The 17,204-nt window shown below is 41.4% G+C and overlaps 1 protein-coding gene across 6 annotated transcripts; it reads left to right on the forward strand.

The window, feature by feature from the left end:
* The first annotated feature begins 2,710 nt into the window (after positions 1-2,710).
* On the forward strand, positions 2,711-17,204 carry atl2 (atlastin GTPase 2). Of its 6 annotated transcripts, XR_008415820.1 has the most exons (16): positions 2,711-2,792; positions 7,745-7,908; positions 8,796-9,020; positions 11,020-11,157; positions 11,591-11,695; positions 11,774-11,824; positions 12,157-12,213; positions 12,303-12,395; positions 12,471-12,609; positions 12,726-12,853; positions 13,453-13,509; positions 13,578-13,649; positions 13,721-14,152; positions 14,430-14,444; positions 15,168-15,409; positions 15,568-17,204. XR_008415820.1 is itself a non-coding variant. In XM_053875526.1 (15 exons), the coding sequence occupies exons 1-15, from the start codon at positions 2,726-2,728 to the stop codon at positions 15,685-15,687; spliced, it is 1,863 nt and encodes a 620-aa protein (XP_053731501.1). In that variant the 5' UTR covers positions 2,711-2,725; the 3' UTR covers positions 15,688-17,202. The 6 variants fall into 6 exon arrangements, 5 of the variants coding, with proteins under 5 accessions (XP_053731501.1, XP_053731500.1, XP_053731502.1 ...); XM_053875526.1 differs by lacking the exon at positions 15,168-15,409 and having other exon boundaries at positions 15,568-17,202; XM_053875525.1 differs by lacking the exon at positions 15,568-17,204 and having other exon boundaries at positions 15,168-15,558.

Below are 17,204 nucleotides of genomic sequence, written 5' to 3' on the forward strand. Positions count from 1 at the left end.
AATTAAATAAATATTGACGAATGAACATGCAAATGTCCAAATCCTGGGCTTCAGGTTATCAGTTAGAAACATGTTGCAATGATCAGTTTCATACTTTAACTGTGTCTCTATGATGACCACATAAGGTCAGGCAAAGGGCAACTTGTATACACTTTACACAAAGTTTTACAACTGAACTGAATGAATAAACTAACTGAAATGCTTTTACACCAATAGACAAAGAAGCTTTCTTTTAATACTGTTAGTTCAGGATACAATATCAACCACAAAATGATACAATAGTATGACCTTTCTTGGGAGCATTTTGTTGTCACACATTATCCACCTCCCCGCGTGTATCTGTGTACAGTAGCAGGCGGTCAAGTGCTCACATGGCTGTGAGAAGAGGAAGGCAAAGAAGCATGTAAAAAGTGTTAAACTAACTTCCACCCTTCACACTTGACGCGACACAACTTCAGTGGCATTATACAAGTCCAACTGTTCTGATGAACACGGTAAAGATGCTGACAACATTGAGTCTACGTGACATTGCTGACATCCCCACTTTTGAAAAGACTGGTGAGAATACATAGGAGACAAAAGTGCTCAACTACACTCAATGACACACCTTAAACAATAATAGGAAGTGTAAAGCAGGGTACAGTAGCAGTCTGCAGTCCTGACCTCACCACTAATCCACAACTCCAGATCCTTTCTTAACTTGGACATGTGGGGAAACCCAACAAAAGATTGTCATTTGATCATGAATAATAAAACTTATTTTTACCAATGGCACTTTTCTTTTGTTCTGTAAAACTATATTTGACTTCTGTTTAATTTTGCATGCTAACCTCAGTATTTTCATACTTTACATACTCATATACTTATACTTATATTATTGTTTTGGCCTGTCCTTTAGGCATATATGATTTAATTTCCACTCTTTTTTTTTAAATAGCTCCCATGTTTGTAATTCCTCTTATACAGAGATGCACAGGTTTTAATGCTTTTCCTTGATGCTCTGCTTTTTAAAAATTGGACTAAATGTTTATGACCACACATTCATTTATTCCCATTGAGTTTGTGAATTAATTTTTGTCCATCTTTTGTTACTTTTGCATGGATTTTCATGGCAACATGCATCCATCTACTTAGCTTTATGCAAATTATAACTCATAAACCTTCACTTTTTTTTTTGCAATGCTCAACAGTCCCAAATTTGAAAAAAAGCTCATCCCATGGAGGCACAGCACATGGCTTACGAATCTCTTGTGTAAGTCTTGAAGAAGTGCGGCATCTTTGTTGGTGGACTGAACCTACTGCTCAACAGGAACCAGTCGATTAAAGTGAGCCTATTCCAAAACACATGACGGAGTTGCAAAATATTAATTTGAAACAACTCACATGAAGAAACAGCATTTGTCATAAGGAGAGATTTTATAGTAGAAAGCTCTGTCAGTGGGAGGAAGACCACTTCAGTTTGTAAATATTTTATCACGCTGCAGGAGAATAGAAGAGAGTGAGTGGAAAAAGAGGATTCTGGCTGTTGTGAGCATGATGTCATTTATTGCTGGGAATTCTATCATAAGATTTCAGCCATCAATTTAGAGAACATGGCTTTGTTCGTCGGCTCTTTTTTCAGACAAGGGATGTGCTCCCAGCATGTCCCTCTTCACATGAATAAATAACTCACACGTGCCAAGGACATTTATGATGTATCATGAAGAGACAAAACAACGCCCCTCGCCCAGACACAGATGAATCTACGGCAACATCATATTCATAATTTATGTGATATGTAAAAATACATAAACCCTAAATGTTTTTAATCCAATTCAGATTCGTCATAAAAGGTTGCTTCGATACGTTCTGCAATAATGGAATTGCTATATGGACACAGTTAAGATTAGTCAGCAGAAAAGGACATCCTGTTGTGAGGAAAACATATCAGCATGTGAGTATGGAGGGTACAGAACGCATTATCAGCCATCAGAACATGTTTCCTCTGCCATGATGGACAAGGTAATAGTATGCTGGAAATCACACGCCATCCTGCTGTGGAGATGCACATCAGGAGAAATGACTGGAGTGGTTAGTCTATATAACTTCACCGATAGAAAAACATGAGTTCAGCACAAGCAGTGAAAACAAAACAAAAATGCCTTCATCTGTCACATAATAGCCTGTGCATGGAGGGTAATTGTATGCAACTAAGTTACAATAATGTTATCAGGATTTTAACTGTGTCAACGCTTATCTTTCGATTTATTCATCTGTCTATCTAAAGCAGAGTCTGTGCATAATATTAGCGTCTAATGAGACCAACTGTTTATATTTGCGTGACATTATTGCTGACCAATCAGCTGTAAGATTACACTAGCCCCGCCCATATATACATGAACTAGAAAGATTCCCATAATTTGTAGGGAAATGACAAATGTTTCCATAGTTTCATCATAGTTTCCATCACATTTTCATCTGGTTTGACTAAAACAGTTTCCATATTATTCGCCATGTTAGTTCTGATTAATAATAAGTGATAACAAAAAAAAAAAGTAATGACAAACAAACAAGCCAGCAACTTTGTACCTCTATGTTAACATCGCCAACAAATAAAAACAATTCTCCAAATGTTCATTGGAAGCAGTCGGACTCAATTCTTGTTTGGTCCGTTTTGGAGTTTTGAACTTCAGCAGAAGAGAAGCCATAGTGACGTCACACACACGTTTGAATCCAGTAGTCCAAGATGGCGGAGGTGAGCGGGCTGAGGAGCAGAAATCTCTTCGAGTCCAACTGCAAACGCCGAGTTGAAGGTAAACGTTTACAGTGGTTATTCACGACGAACACGTTTAGCTCCTCAAATCGTTGAATAGTTAACCAATTAAGTGCTAAGCGACGCATAGTTTAAGAGTGTTGTCTTTGTCAGAGATAAACTCGGGCTCTCCCGTTAGCCAGTGTTTTCTGTCTACCCCGCGGGGTCTTTCTCGACTGCACCGTCAACACTCTGTTGTTTCCCCTCGCTAACCACCGAGAAGCTTGGTCTCAACTCACCAGAGGACGTCTTACCTGCTATATGGGTCTGAAATCCTCTGTAAATACTACCCTTGGGCTAAAAAGGCTCTGTTATCCCGGCGACACCTGTCGTCACACTAACCCTCGCCGTCCCTTTCACCTGGCCCGAAGACGAGGCTGCCCCTCGGTCCATCCTTGGAGCTCCTTTAAAAGAAAAATAGTAATTTATGTCGCCTACTACCGGGCATCCTGGACACTATTAGTATTGCCTAATCATAATCCCGTGTCTACTAACGAGTGGGATATTTTTACATGTCCTATTATTAGTGTGTTCAGTCAACATATCTATATAAATAAGCTGCTTATGTCGTTGTATGGACAAATATAATTGCGTATATGATATTTATCCTGAAGTGTTTTGGGCTTTTTATGTTTAAAAAAAAAACCAAGAACGTTGGCACTGGATTCACATGTAAACATTAACATACAACATAAGCATATGAGAGAGCAAAAATAAAACGTGAACGTCTTAAAGCAGGAACAGATATGAGCATTGTTATCCAGTGTACCATTGCAAAGAACCAGTTAGATTCCACAGTCTGATTGTTTGGAGGTACAAGAATGGCATCTTTAGACCAGATCTTTGTTTTTCAGCGCATTGACTTTAGAGTTGTCATATTTACTGTCTCAAAATTTGAATTGTCACTCTAAATGCCACACTCAAACCAACTGTAAGTTTTCATTTTGCTGCGTGTCTCTTATCTATTGCAGATACAGGCTTGTTCTGAATATTCTGCACTTTGATCTCTGTTGATAAACTCGTGTTAATTCATTATGAGTGCAATTTAACATTTACTCTCCTTGGTTTGTTTCCAAGTAGCTGATGCCAGCTTGTCGTTTAGTCCCTTCAATTATGTATTTATCATGTTATTATTTGACATATGATTCATTCATTTTATTCACAACACACTGCAAGTGAGCCTCTTCCACCTTCACTAATCTTCTGCATCCTCCCTGGTCACAACTGTCCTCCTCACCATCCATGAACATCAATCTTCCCTCCTCTTCTCCTTTTGCCTGGTATCCTATTTACAATGCCAGATGACTTATCGCCGATTTAGCTTATTATGCTATGTCTTTCTCCCTATATTTTATTCTTTAAATTATGGGCAACAACTTATCGTAGACGATATACAGCCAAAAACAATCCCTGCGATGAGAATTCTCCATCAATAAAATAATAAAATAAATAAATAATAATAATAAATAATAAAATAAAATAAACAATAAAATAAAAAACACGATAAACACACGGCAGACCCGCTCTGTGGAGTTTGACAGCTGACACCAGTGTGTGCGATCATAGTTAATTTTTTTTTTTATATATAGGAAAGTAGCGATTGGCGATATGGACCAAAAAAAATATGATGAATGTTGTCATTTCGGTTATCTCAGCCAGTAATGCATCAAATTGTCCAACAGCACTTACCTATTCCAATTCTGAATGCCAATTACTTGTGCCTATACCATATGTCCCCTCTGAGATTTACTCTAGCATTTAAGGCTTTCTTCAATATTCATTCCTGAATAAATAATTATTAAACTTAGAAATCATGTTACATCATTGGATTTGTTTTTTTTCTGCACAATGAGTCAAGGAAATGTATTTTCATGCTAGTATAATGATTCCAGATAAGGAGTACCATCATAAAAATGCTGCTATGGCTTCCAAAATGAAACGCAAAACCAACCGTTAGAAAGTTACATCATAAGAATCATTATTAGAGAAAATATATGTCACAAATTCCGATTGTGCACAGGCACATTGTTGGAAAGCTGCTTGATACTAACTGGGAATGATCCTCAGTGTTGCTGTTATATTTATTCCAGATCATTAGTGTTTGTTTGAGCACATCTACTGTCTACAACATTTTCCTGCTGATGTTTACTTTTTTTTTTTTGTAAATTCACAAGGTTCCAGCAAGAAATCCAGTTGTTTTTTGGGGTAACTGGAAATGCAGGTTTAATTTGCACAGCCTTGCATTCAAAGTGTCTATAATGTATCATGTTTTGCATACGAGTCTAGCTATATTTGTGCAGCTGTTTGAGTTAACTGGACCATGACCTTATCAAAGTTTGCCTCTGATGCAGTGCATGAGTCCAGGGAACTGTGGGCCAAATTGTGCCTGTGGTGTTCCAAATGTAGGCGTCTTGTAGCTGTTCTATTTTTCACTTTGTTTACCAAAAGCATGCATATTTGTATTATATGTTTCTGCTTTTGCCTTTTCTCCAGGTAAACGTCTGACATGACTTGCACAGCTGCTCACCATATCAGTATAACATAAAAAGTCAGCAATCTAATTTTAGTTCTGCCCTCATTTTTGCCCAAGTGCATCAGCAACTTCATCAACCAAGAATGAAGTTACAAGAGGAGATAATGGCTAATGGTTTCTCACTTGTGTGTTTCGTTGTGGTCTGGCATTCGTGAATAGATTCAGCAGTGTTTGAGACTCCACGCTGTCCAAGCAAAATAGTATCTTTGTGTGTAGCCCGGCCTCAACAATGGCAGCAATCCCCGTGTCTTTATTGGGCTGCTAGTGTTGAGGTAGCACTGTTAGCACAATCCGCATCCTGCTCTGCAACACACTCAGGAAACATGTCGGACTGTGAAGTGCGTCTCTTTGTTGAGGAACTATCAGATTGTCCTCTTGATTGTTGTCCCATATAAACAAGAACTTTACACAATGGCCCTATAACTGGCCTGCAGCTGTGGACAAAAGTTTGAGTCTGGACGAGTTACACAAATTAGACAGATGTGTAATTTTGGATCAGTGTTTTTAAGGTACTATATTATCAAATCAAAGCTCCCTGTTAGATAAACTACTAACTAGAAAGCAGTCATTGGAGTTGAAGGTGCACACGCCATCCTGTGCACATATTTCTATAGCTTAGGAGCATTAACATACTTAAAGCATTTGGTGCATTTCAAACTAGCACTGATCAGTCAAGGAGTGAGACTTGGAAATTAAAAACTTTTTATAAATATTTTGCTTTTTTTTTCCATTAAAAGACATGCTAAATAAATACACATTTGTTTTTGTGTAAGATGTCAAGTCCACTATGACTCACAACAGCTTTTTGTTCTCACTAGTTTTTGAACCTGCTCTATACCTGTTAATTTGTATTGTCAACACTGTGCCTTTGCACAGTCTATGACACTACAATGTGTACAGACTATAGTGTTGATTTTTTTCCACTCGTCTTCTTCACCTTACCAGCATGTAGCCCCCCTCTGTAGACTCCTGTTCATATGCTATAGCAATACGTGCCCCTCCTTTCTGCTTAGTGTCTTAGTGCACATTTTAACCAATCAAAAAAAAACTAGGAAAAATAAACAGGACCAGCTGCTTTACTTTCATTCAGCTGTGTTAAGTTTAAACAACAATATACAAATGTAAGTATAAGAAGGTTCAGGAGACCATCTTATATAGGATGTGCTTTAAAAGCAGGCTTTCATAAACGGCTTCAAAGACAATAAAAGGAAAACGAGATTGGGGAGTAGTTATTAGCCTTAGTATGCCAAGCATATGAAGCTTTCATCGAGAGTTGGGGTATTGTCCATAAATCTTCCAATGCAAAGCAGAAGTATAATTCACAAAAAACTCAATAATTCAGACACTTGAACTTTGAGCCCCGATATTCTTTTTCTCTCCACTCCAAAAGCACAAGTTATAAATTATTTTATTGCATTCTTCTGCTCTATAATGAAACCTGGTGTCTGTTGTTCGCAATTTCAAACAAGTGTTTTTCTTCAGCGAGAAGGTGTTAACAATTTACCAGATGTTTTAAGGCTTGAAGGTTTGTCTACTGTCTTGTTAATGTTACCATGAGCCAACTGAGCGAACCTTCTTTGATCGCCTTCATTGGTGCTGTAATGAAACAACTTCCAGGACTTCCCATTTTGTGGCTTCATCTGGTGTGAAAGCTGCTGTAACCTGAAGGGTGCAAGCCTGTGAAGTCACATGCTTAAATGAAAAACCTATGAACCTAGCATCTGCTCTGACTATAACTCTGCATAGGTACACTTGGTTACTTGCATCCTTATTATGAATGGTGAACATGTGACTGAAGCACTTTGAGTATCTACTTTCTAATAAGCATTAAAATGGAAATGATGTTGCACCTGTTCCTATAATTCTTTAAAAATGGCTTTTTTGTTGTTTCATTGTTATTATTATGGTTGTCTCGTTGCTTTGCCAACACTTAAGTTCCAATAGTCTGGGTTCTTCATTTTTGGCTGCTGTGGCTTGTAAACACATTTAAATAATGCAAGTTTAAGGCAAACTATCTGAAACTGCTCCTGGTATGTTTACCAAAAGGAAGAAACTGCCTGTTAATGTGTGTCAGACTTCAAGTGAAGAGGTTCACTGAGACTTGAAAATGTGAAAAGCCCCATCTTTCCTGTGACTATATTTGGGGCAGTTGGCTTTTTCAGCACATGGGTATTTTTGTGCATGACCTACATGGTGACACCTCTGTGGATAACGGTACATAACTCGCCAAAGAATGTATGAAAGACCCATGTAGGGTGCTAAAGCTGCCACTCGCTGGTGCATGGCTAATCTTATAATAACAAACAATGAGCCTTTTCTTCAAGAAAAGGACTGTAACGTAGCTAGGTAGTCACAGTTCTCCCAGTGACACAGTTCACTCTTATCTAACTTTTATTCTTCTTTTGTCCTGCTCTCGAAAGACTCGACTGGAGTGGAGGATATCCCTGTTTTTCGTCATAAGCAGAGGCCTTCGTTAACCAGGCCGGATGACCTGGATGATGAATTTTTGCCCACGAAGATGACTTCAGACTGGACCACTGATGCCAACATCAGCTCCTCGTCAGATGGAAAGTTTCAGGAAGAGGTGAGCTTCTCTTTGAATTTATGTTCAGCCAGTGGCAACATCAAAATGGCTATAAATCAACACTTAAAAAAACATATTTCATGAGAACTAAATTTTGACTAGTCTACTGGTTTTTAAAAGGGTAACATATCCAAATGCTGTAACTCAGGACACAAAGCATTTATATGCGCATCTTTTTACCGAAAAAGTGTGCTATTGTGGGACAAGGAGGCTAAATAACTATAATTTGAAGGGCATGAAAGGGTTACGAATCCTAGTGAAATTCAAAGATCCAAATCTACTGAAAACAAGTAAACCAATGTGCTCTGTTGCCTTTCTCTCCGTCTGATTTTTAAGCCCTTTGGAGCTGTGAAATATGAAACGTATTCATTTTAGCGGTATGACAAAGGCAGCTGTCTGCCTCTTCAGAACAGATGCCTTGAAATGCCCAATGTGTACATTTCATTTATAAAATCCAGCCTCAGTAAATCATACAGAAACAAACAGAATCTTAGACATATTTAACAACATAAGTCCACAACCAAATGGTGCATCTCAGTTGATTGATTGACAGAAGAGCTAGTCATTTTTGTTGCTCTTAATTGATCCTCTTGTGCAGAAATAGTTAGTCAGAGAATAGTACAAAATATATAGAAAGAATATTATATAGAAAGAAGGGACTACATTATGTGATAGCTCAACAACTCAGATCTAGATCTGCGTGACAAATGAGTACTATTGTGTTGCCGTGTGTAGTGAGTGATTCAGACGTTAAAATTCCTCCTCTGCTGCAGAGTTTCTGCGCCTTTTCGATTTCTTAAAAGTCAGCAACGACGGCGGTGTAAATCACTCAGACTCTCTGTGGCGCTGAAAGTCGTGATTGATTGATCTGAAATACGTGTTTCCAGGCTGAAGCAGCAGCAGCAGCAGCAGAAGAAGAGGCCCGGCCCATTCAGATCCTCCTGGCAAATGAGGACGAGCACAGTTTTGAGCTGGATGCTGTGGCGCTGGAAAAGATTCTGCTGCAGGATCACGTCAAAGACCTGGACGTGGTGGTTGTGTCTGTGGCTGGAGCCTTTCGCAAGGGGAAGTCCTTCCTGCTGGACTTCATGCTCCGCTACATGCACAATCAGGTAATTTCCTGTTTCCTGTGAGGATCTGTTTGCAAGAACTCTGGTATGAGCTGCCATTCCTGTGCTCAAGCTTTTTCAGTGCCTGAGGACTAGCTAGGTCACGCAGTCTGGTTTGTGAGCTTGATAACTTCATTTATTTTGGCCTGCAGCATGTACCGTCTGACTGCTTAACTGTATGATTATATATTCAGCTTGAATTAGAACCAGCCTCCCAAAGTTTCAAAGTGAGGTGGTTGCCCTCCTATAGAAATCAAATCCACAGTCCGTGAGGAGTCCATTGGGCTTTTACTGAAATCCTCATCTTCACATTCTTCCGTCATAACTAGTAGTGTTTAGTATGCAGAGTTTACAATTTAGAGCCAGTATACTGCGGTGACACTGCTGGGTGGCCTCTACAGGCCAATAAATCAGTTCTGTAGGTGGATAAAATGACAACACAACCATCACCTGTGTGTAGTTGCGATTGGGAAGGAGTGAGGGTGGGGCGGATGACGAGCATAATAATGCCATAATTTGAGGAGGTGAAAGGCTAATGTTGTTCTGGCGTGCTGAGATGTTGGTAAATATTCCCCTGTCATGACACCTGGTAATGTTTAGCTCGACATTCCTTGAATTAAAAATTTTGAACAATGTGCTTTCAATGTTTATCATGAGGTTCCCAGCGAGTTCCCAACATATACATCCACATTAAAAGTGGATTAAACATGAATCCCAACATCAAAACACTGTATCACAAAGTAATTGTTTATAAAAATGACACAAAGTCTTTTAAACGTAATGGTCTGTTTACATGTCCCCTGTCATAGACGTAGACACTTCAGCTGTTTGACATGGTCAGATGCAAATAAGAAAAATTGGTCCTTGAGCAGCAGCTGGACACCACAGCAGACAGGACAGTATCCCCTTTCATGCACTTGTCTTTCCCTCTCACACACACTCACACACACTCACACACACACATACACATATCACACAAATGCCCTCCAGAAAAACAAACAAATATCCTTGTTGTCCAAGTTTTTATTAATCTAAAATGAACTTCATTTGTTTATTTCCTTCCAGAGTGTGTAAAACGCAAGTTGCTTCGTTGTTACAATATAAATCGATGTGGATGTTTGTGACATTTTTATGTAGACACCATTGCAGCATGCCAGGAGATGATTCAACTTGTGGAAGGTTCCTGGAATCAAGTGTCTCATACTTTGACTTGTAAATCACTGGAAGTCATTTGCTGGTGGCGGGTAGTTTAGCTTCTATATTAGTGATCTGGCAGTCTTTAGATTGGGAACTCGGACAGAGGTCATTGTGCTGCTGGTTTTAACCTACAAACAATATTTATGTGTTGGGACATCACAAGTATTGATTGTGTAATATGAAATGCTCTTGAGTGCGACAGGATTGATTGAACAGTGATGTTACATGTCTGCAGCAAAATATGAGCTGAGCTCAAAGATACTAGTGGAGTTTTTAAGCTGGAGCGCATGATGATTATTACTTAATAGTTAATGATATTTATAAGGAGAGTTTAATTTCGTTTTGAGCGGCCCATTGTGACAAAAGTATAGTCGCTCGATGAGAATGAACATTTGAAAATCTGGCCTTGTTCTGGTTAAAAATTATAAATAAAAATCAATGTCCATGAATGTATGACAAGGTCCTCCACTATTTTCCCTTTATTTTCTCCACCCTTGTCTCATTGATTTTTTGGTGCAAAATTTGTGTTTAGATCCGAGAAACCAGAGATGTGAATCAGGAGCGTAATTTATCTAATGTGTTTACTGGTCCTAATTATTGTCATTATGACATACACGCTCGCGTAAATGGCCGCCACTTGACAAACACTGGGCCAATACTGATTTGCCTTTGCTGTTTTGTGTGTTTCTGCTCTTCCTTCATGTTGTCAGGCCACTACTGTACATCAATTGATTAATGCTGTCATACTCCTATACAGTGTTTGACTTGTGGCTATTCAAAACTGAAATCTCTGGTCTGTTTTCAGCAACAAAATGAGGACTGGATGGGAGGCGACGACGAGCCTCTGACAGGCTTCACCTGGAGAGGAGGCTGTGAGAGGGAAACCACAGGAATCCAAGTCTGGAGCGAAGTCTTTGTGGTCGACAAGCCAGACGGCAGTCAGGTGACTACTCTAGCTAGCTTTTTGACATTTGAGTTTGTCAAGTGTTTGACATCACTTGTGCTGAATAGTCGAGTGTTCTTGATGATATCAATGATTCATAAATGAGGATTGTTGTCAGGGGGCAGATCAAACCTTTTAGCTGATGGCTGCTGACTCACAGGAAGAAGGTTGCAAGTTTGTCTTTTCTTGAAGGGGGGTGGGGGGGACGACAATGAGAAAATAATTCAGTGCAGCTGCTGTAATCAAATAATTTTCAGCAGAATTGTTAAAAAAAAATAATGTACCCATACAAAACTGAACCCAAGTTTCCCTATTTAAAGGGGGTCTGACCGGGATGAATCCCCCTAGAATCTTTTGAGAGCGATCACTTGCTGGTGCACAGCCTGTCTGAAAATATCAATGCCATCTTTACTGATTCTCCTGTTTTCTGTAGGTGGCTGTTCTCTTGGTAGACACCCAGGGAGCATTTGACAGCCAGTCCACCATCAAGGACTGCGCCACAGTTTTCGCTCTCAGCACCATGACTAGCTCGGTGCAGGTGAGACCCAGAAAGCTCGGCGCCTGTCAAAAATAGAACTGTGCAATTTCTCACCATTCATTGTGTGTGTCTTTTCAGGTGTACAATCTCTCCCAGAATGTTCAGGAGGATGACCTTCAGCATTTGCAGGTGCTTGTCTTTCCTTTTAAAGAACTATATTTTCTTTATCTGTTCATCAGTTTAAACAGCAAAGTCATACAGTCAAGCATCTTATGCCACTAATTTCTGAATTTAAAAGTGATTGACCGGGGAGGGGGACAAGATGAGGTTGGGTAGGCTAGCCTGCAGTGGCAACCTGTGACTGGAAATGGAGACAGATGGAGAAGAATTCATTTGAAAAAAATGATTGACCTGCTTGACAGTACCTGAACAATGACTTCAGTGTGTAAAACGGAGTCATACAAAATTAACGTCCAGCATCAATGATGTCGTGTTTCTAATGAAGTTCCCTTCTGACACAGCTCTTTACAGAATACGGCCGACTTGCAATGGAAGAAATCTATTCGAAACCTTTTCAGGTATTTAAAGATTTTTTCATCTCAATTTAAAAACATCAAAATTATAAGGCCTATAATGTCAATTATCCCTTCTTGTGACTTTATCATAGTCGCTGATGTTTCTTATCCGGGACTGGAGTTACCCCTACGAACACGACTATGGACTTGACGGAGGAAATGCATTTTTAGAAAAAAGACTGCAGGTGAGACAGTGCCCTTAAATGGTATCAAAGTTGGTGGTTGAACAGTTGCAGCATCAAATTTTCCTCTACCAACAGGTCAAACAGAACCAGCACGAGGAGCTGCAGAATGTGAGGAAGCACATTCACTCCTGCTTCTCCAACATCGGCTGCTTCCTGTTGCCTCATCCGGGCCTCAAGGTGTCGACCAACCCGTACTTTGACGGCAGACTTAGAGGTGTGTAAACAGACTTTCTAATTACCATCGCAGCAATGAGTGATGGCTCAAATATGCTGAGCAGAAGCGAGCCGCTCCTCTGGAAAGTCAGGATTCCGCTGTTTCTTGTGACACAGATATTGACGGGGATTTTAAACGGGAGCTGTCTCGACTGGTTCCTCTCCTGCTGGCGCCTGAGCAGCTGGTGGTGAAGGAAATCGGAGGGAGCAAAGTCACCTGCAGAGATCTGGTGGAGTACTTCAAGGTCAGAGAGTGAATATGTAATTCTTATGTCAAACTAGTAGTTCCATGATTCAGCGTGCTCCACATTCGTACGGTAGTGCTGTCGATTCCTTGAGAGTCAGAACATAAATGACTCCAGACAACAAACATGCGTTAAATAACTTGACAAACAGCGCCATCTTGTGGCTGTTCACTGTTAACTTAAAGTCACATCAACCAGTAAAAAGTTTGACATTTTTGACACAAAATGAAATAAGCACGTATGCTGGGTCTTCACCACCTACGCTCCCGCAGTGTTCTAGAGAGTTAGCTGGCTAGTCAGGCTTTGAGCTAGGAGCCCGCCTGGTCTGAGGACGTCCAGACACCCTCCTAGCTAAAAGCCTGTGGCGAGTTACCATATTTAGTGCCACCTTCCTGACAGTTGTGACTGTGAGTATTTCCTGGATTCAGATCTGTGGTCCAGTCAAACCAAAGGAGTGCCTAAAATGTTATGACATTTGTCTCCTGAATAAATGGGCAGGCTGCACAACAATGCCATGAATTTGATTGCTGGTACATATACACACAATATCCACACACTTTCCCATCTTTCAAGGCGTTACATGTTATTGATGTTTACAGGCTTACATCAAGATCTACCAGGGGGAGGAGCTTCCTCATCCAAAGTCCATGTTACAGGTTTGTTTTCGTTCTGATTGCAGTTTTTCTCATGCTCCTCCGTCTAACTGTGATCTCTCTGTCTGCAGGCAACAGCCGAAGCCAACAACCTGACTGCAGTTGCAGGAGCCAAAGACATGTACAGCAAAAGCATGGAGCAGGTTCTGACCCACAACCCGGGACTCTGTCTCCACTCAGCGTCCGCTTGTGCCTGACCTGTTTTCGTCTTCAGGTCTGTGGAGGAGACAAGCCCTACATCGCCCCCTCTGACCTGGAGCGATGCCACGGCGAGTTCCGCGAGCACTCTGTGCGCTACTTCCGCTCGGTGAAGAAGATGGGCGGGGAAGAGTTCTGCCAGCGCTATCAGAACCAGCTGGAAGCGGAGCTGGACGAAGCGTTCGCCAACTTCTGCAAACACAACGATGGAAAAAACATCTTCTATGCCGCTCGCACGCCAGCGACACTCTTCGCCGTGATGTTTGTCACCTACGTGCTGTCCGGCATCACGGGCTTCATCGGGCTCAGCACTCTGGCGGCGCTGGCTAACCTGGTGATGGGGCTAGCACTGCTGTCGCTCTGCACCTGGGCTTACGTGAAGTACTCCGGAGAATTCCGCGAGGTTGGAACGATGATCGACTTGGTGGCTGAGACGCTCTGGGAACAGGTGGGTGTCGCCCGCTCGAGGATTACTTCTGACCTTTTATCCACATGTGTAAAGTCCGTCTGCTGCTTTTGCGTTCGTTCTGTGGTTTATCATTCCTGGTCTCGTGACCTCATTTCACAATTGAGCCTCAGCATTTCATGTCGTGGTCTCATCCATCCTGTGAGGCCTCACTCTGCCGTGATGTTATGTATCTGCTGAGGTTTGGGATTGTTTGGGATTTGTCACAAATTCCAATGATGTCATCCTCCTGCTTTTGTCTCCCTCTGTTGCTCGACAGAAGTCGATCAGGAAGGTGAGAGCTCCTTCGTCGCTCTCTCATCGCCCCTGTTATGAACCTTCATGCGTCATCCTTCAGTCCATCATCGCCTGCTTTTCGTCCTCATCCTTATGCACCAAACATGTCTTCTTCTCCACCTCTAATGCTTGACATCTTTCGCTCACTCTTCTTGCAATTCTTCATCAAATGGAAAAAGCCACTCCTCGTCTTCTTTCACTCTCCTCACCGCATCTTCTTCTCGTCTCTCGTCGTTCACTGGGTGTCAGCAAGATTGAAAATCCCACTGGCAGCACGGCCCTGTGATCTGCTGCTTTTGTTTCACTTCATGCTTTACATCTTTCTCCTCATCTTCACCTTTGTCCTCTCACTCCTCATTTATCAACCTCTGCTCACCTCCTTACCCTGCACAGCTCACTCATTCATTCCTCTTTTTCTTCTTCCTCCTCATTTGTCCTCACTGCCATCATCCCCACTTCTCTATTCATCCTCACCCCTGCCCCTCCCCTTTGATAATTCTTCTTCTCCTCCTTCACATTCATCCTCAGCCCTCGTCCTGCTCCTCATTCATTCTCATCCAGTTTTGTCTTCTCCACTCTTCCTAATTCATCCTTACCTTCTCCTCTACATTCAGGCTCACCCACCCTCTCGTCCTCATTCTCTACTTCTTTAATGCTTCTCCCCCTCATCCTCGGCTGCTCCCCCCCTGCGTCCATGTTAACTCTGCCGTTGTGCTCCCAGGTGTTGTCCAAACTTCTGGAGCCGGTCCGAGGCCGCCTGGCTCTGCCCCTGTCCCTGCTCCCGTCGCTCCCGGGCCTGCGAGCGTTCTCTCCTCTCAACAACAACTACAAGAAAAGAAACTGAGCCACTCTTTCACTTCCTGCCACTAACACTTTTCTAAACAAACCACAAAACTTTTTACATTTCAAATTGATCCCCAAAAATCTCAGGATCTCAAGAACCGCCGGCCCAAACAAACCTTGGTGAATTTTGAAACGTTTTCCCAGTTTTCAGTTTGAACCCTGCTTGTGTTTTGGATTTGTATGTTTTGATTTTCAGCTCCGTGAATCCTTTTCGTTCTCCCTCTTCTCTTGCACGACTCTGAGCTTTGTCTGACTCGAGTTTCTTTTCCCTCTCGCAGCTTCTCAAGCCACTCAGTGAACGGTATATGGAAGACAACGTCCGGCAGACAGTGGTCAACTCGCTGAAGGCCAGTTTGACGGAACAAAGCTCGCAGAATACAAAGTTAAAGACTCACTGACCTTCCATCTTCATCTTCCTCCTGCTCCACGTGTGAACAACTAGAACTGTGGAAATAGTTCAACACCAAAGCTGACTCCTCCCTTTATACCCCCCTCATCATCCTCCTCAGTGGCATGTTCTGCTTCTGTATCGCCCGGTGGTGCCTCGGAGTAGAAACTCTTTGAGCTCGGCGTCAGCTTTTTTTGGCCAAAACTTTAAAGAGTTTTATTGTTTTTTTTCCTCTCTCCTGCGTGCCACATTCACATGTAGTTCAGGGATAATTATTGATCGTAGAAGCAAACTTTGTGAGCACTTAATTGTTTGTCTGCTTTTTCTTTATGGCTTGTTTCTTCTCCGCACAAATAAGTCAGACTTCTGATAACTTGCGGTGCTCATCAGTTTCTGGTGTTCTTTTTTTTTCCCCCAACAATGTGGAGATGTCACACCGAGCAAGCTCAGGACCTCCCCTGTGTGTTTTGCTTAGTGGAACTTCTCAGCCGATGTTTCTGGTTTATTTCAGTGGTTATATACGATGTAGCATGGTGTACGCGGAACTATTCTAATAGACCTGATGTACAAAGCTTGGATCACTGTAAACGTTTTCTCCTCCTCATCATCAGTCTTATGGTCCTAGCCTGAATCAAACAGCACTTTCAACTTTTGAAATATTCACTCTTAAAGTTTGAATTAATTCCTGCTTTCACAAGCATGCATTTCAACAGGGCAACCGACAGACTTGCTGTTATCTTGAATATGCGGGCCTAATGCTTAGCTAGCGCCTGGCGTCAACGCTGAGGGCAGACATGTTGATTTGTGACCGTGACCGTAGAGTAGTTCTCTGCATGTTTAGGATCTACGGTGTCGGCGCGGATCGGTTAAGGTAGTCAGATTAGTTTTCGCACTGGGTCTCTTGCTTTTGCGCGCTTCCGGGTTTTTAAAAAATACTTTTTTGGGGCGAAACCTGTCGGTGTTGATGTAATTTTATAAGATCAAATAACCCCTCAGCTCCATCTATAGTTCACTGAGCAGATATTTCTATTGATATGAGAGAAGTTTAGCGGTTGCTTTTCTGGTCGAGACTGTTTTTAGTGACTGGAACACTGCATATTGGATTTACTTCGTCTTCACTTCAAGCAGAAAGAATTTGGCTCACATCTATTCCATGTGATTAAGTTAGAAGAATCATATTTATCTCTATAGTCACGTCTCTGTCGTCCCAAGAGCGAGATATTTTTAAGGATATTTCACCTCCCCTGCATCGATTTCATCTCTGCGTGCTTTACTCCTGTGTCGTCTCTGTGTGTGTGTGTGTGCAAACGCTACCAATCAGGCTTGTAAGTCGTGTTCAATATTTAAATAAACTTTGTATACATTTTTTTAGACAACCAGTTGATGGCGCTGCTTTGTTTTCATCACTATTTCACAGTTGTACAGTAAGAAAGGAGTCTTGATTGTCGAGCTGGTTGGAGACGTCTGTCTACCTTTTAAGAATATCCCTGGTAATTTATTTTTGAATAAAATGTTTACCTTCAAAAT

The sequence above is a fragment of the Synchiropus splendidus genome, chromosome 9 (genome assembly GCF_027744825.2).
Source record: "Synchiropus splendidus isolate RoL2022-P1 chromosome 9, RoL_Sspl_1.0, whole genome shotgun sequence".
Taxonomy (NCBI): Eukaryota; Metazoa; Chordata; class Actinopteri; order Syngnathiformes; family Callionymidae; genus Synchiropus; species Synchiropus splendidus.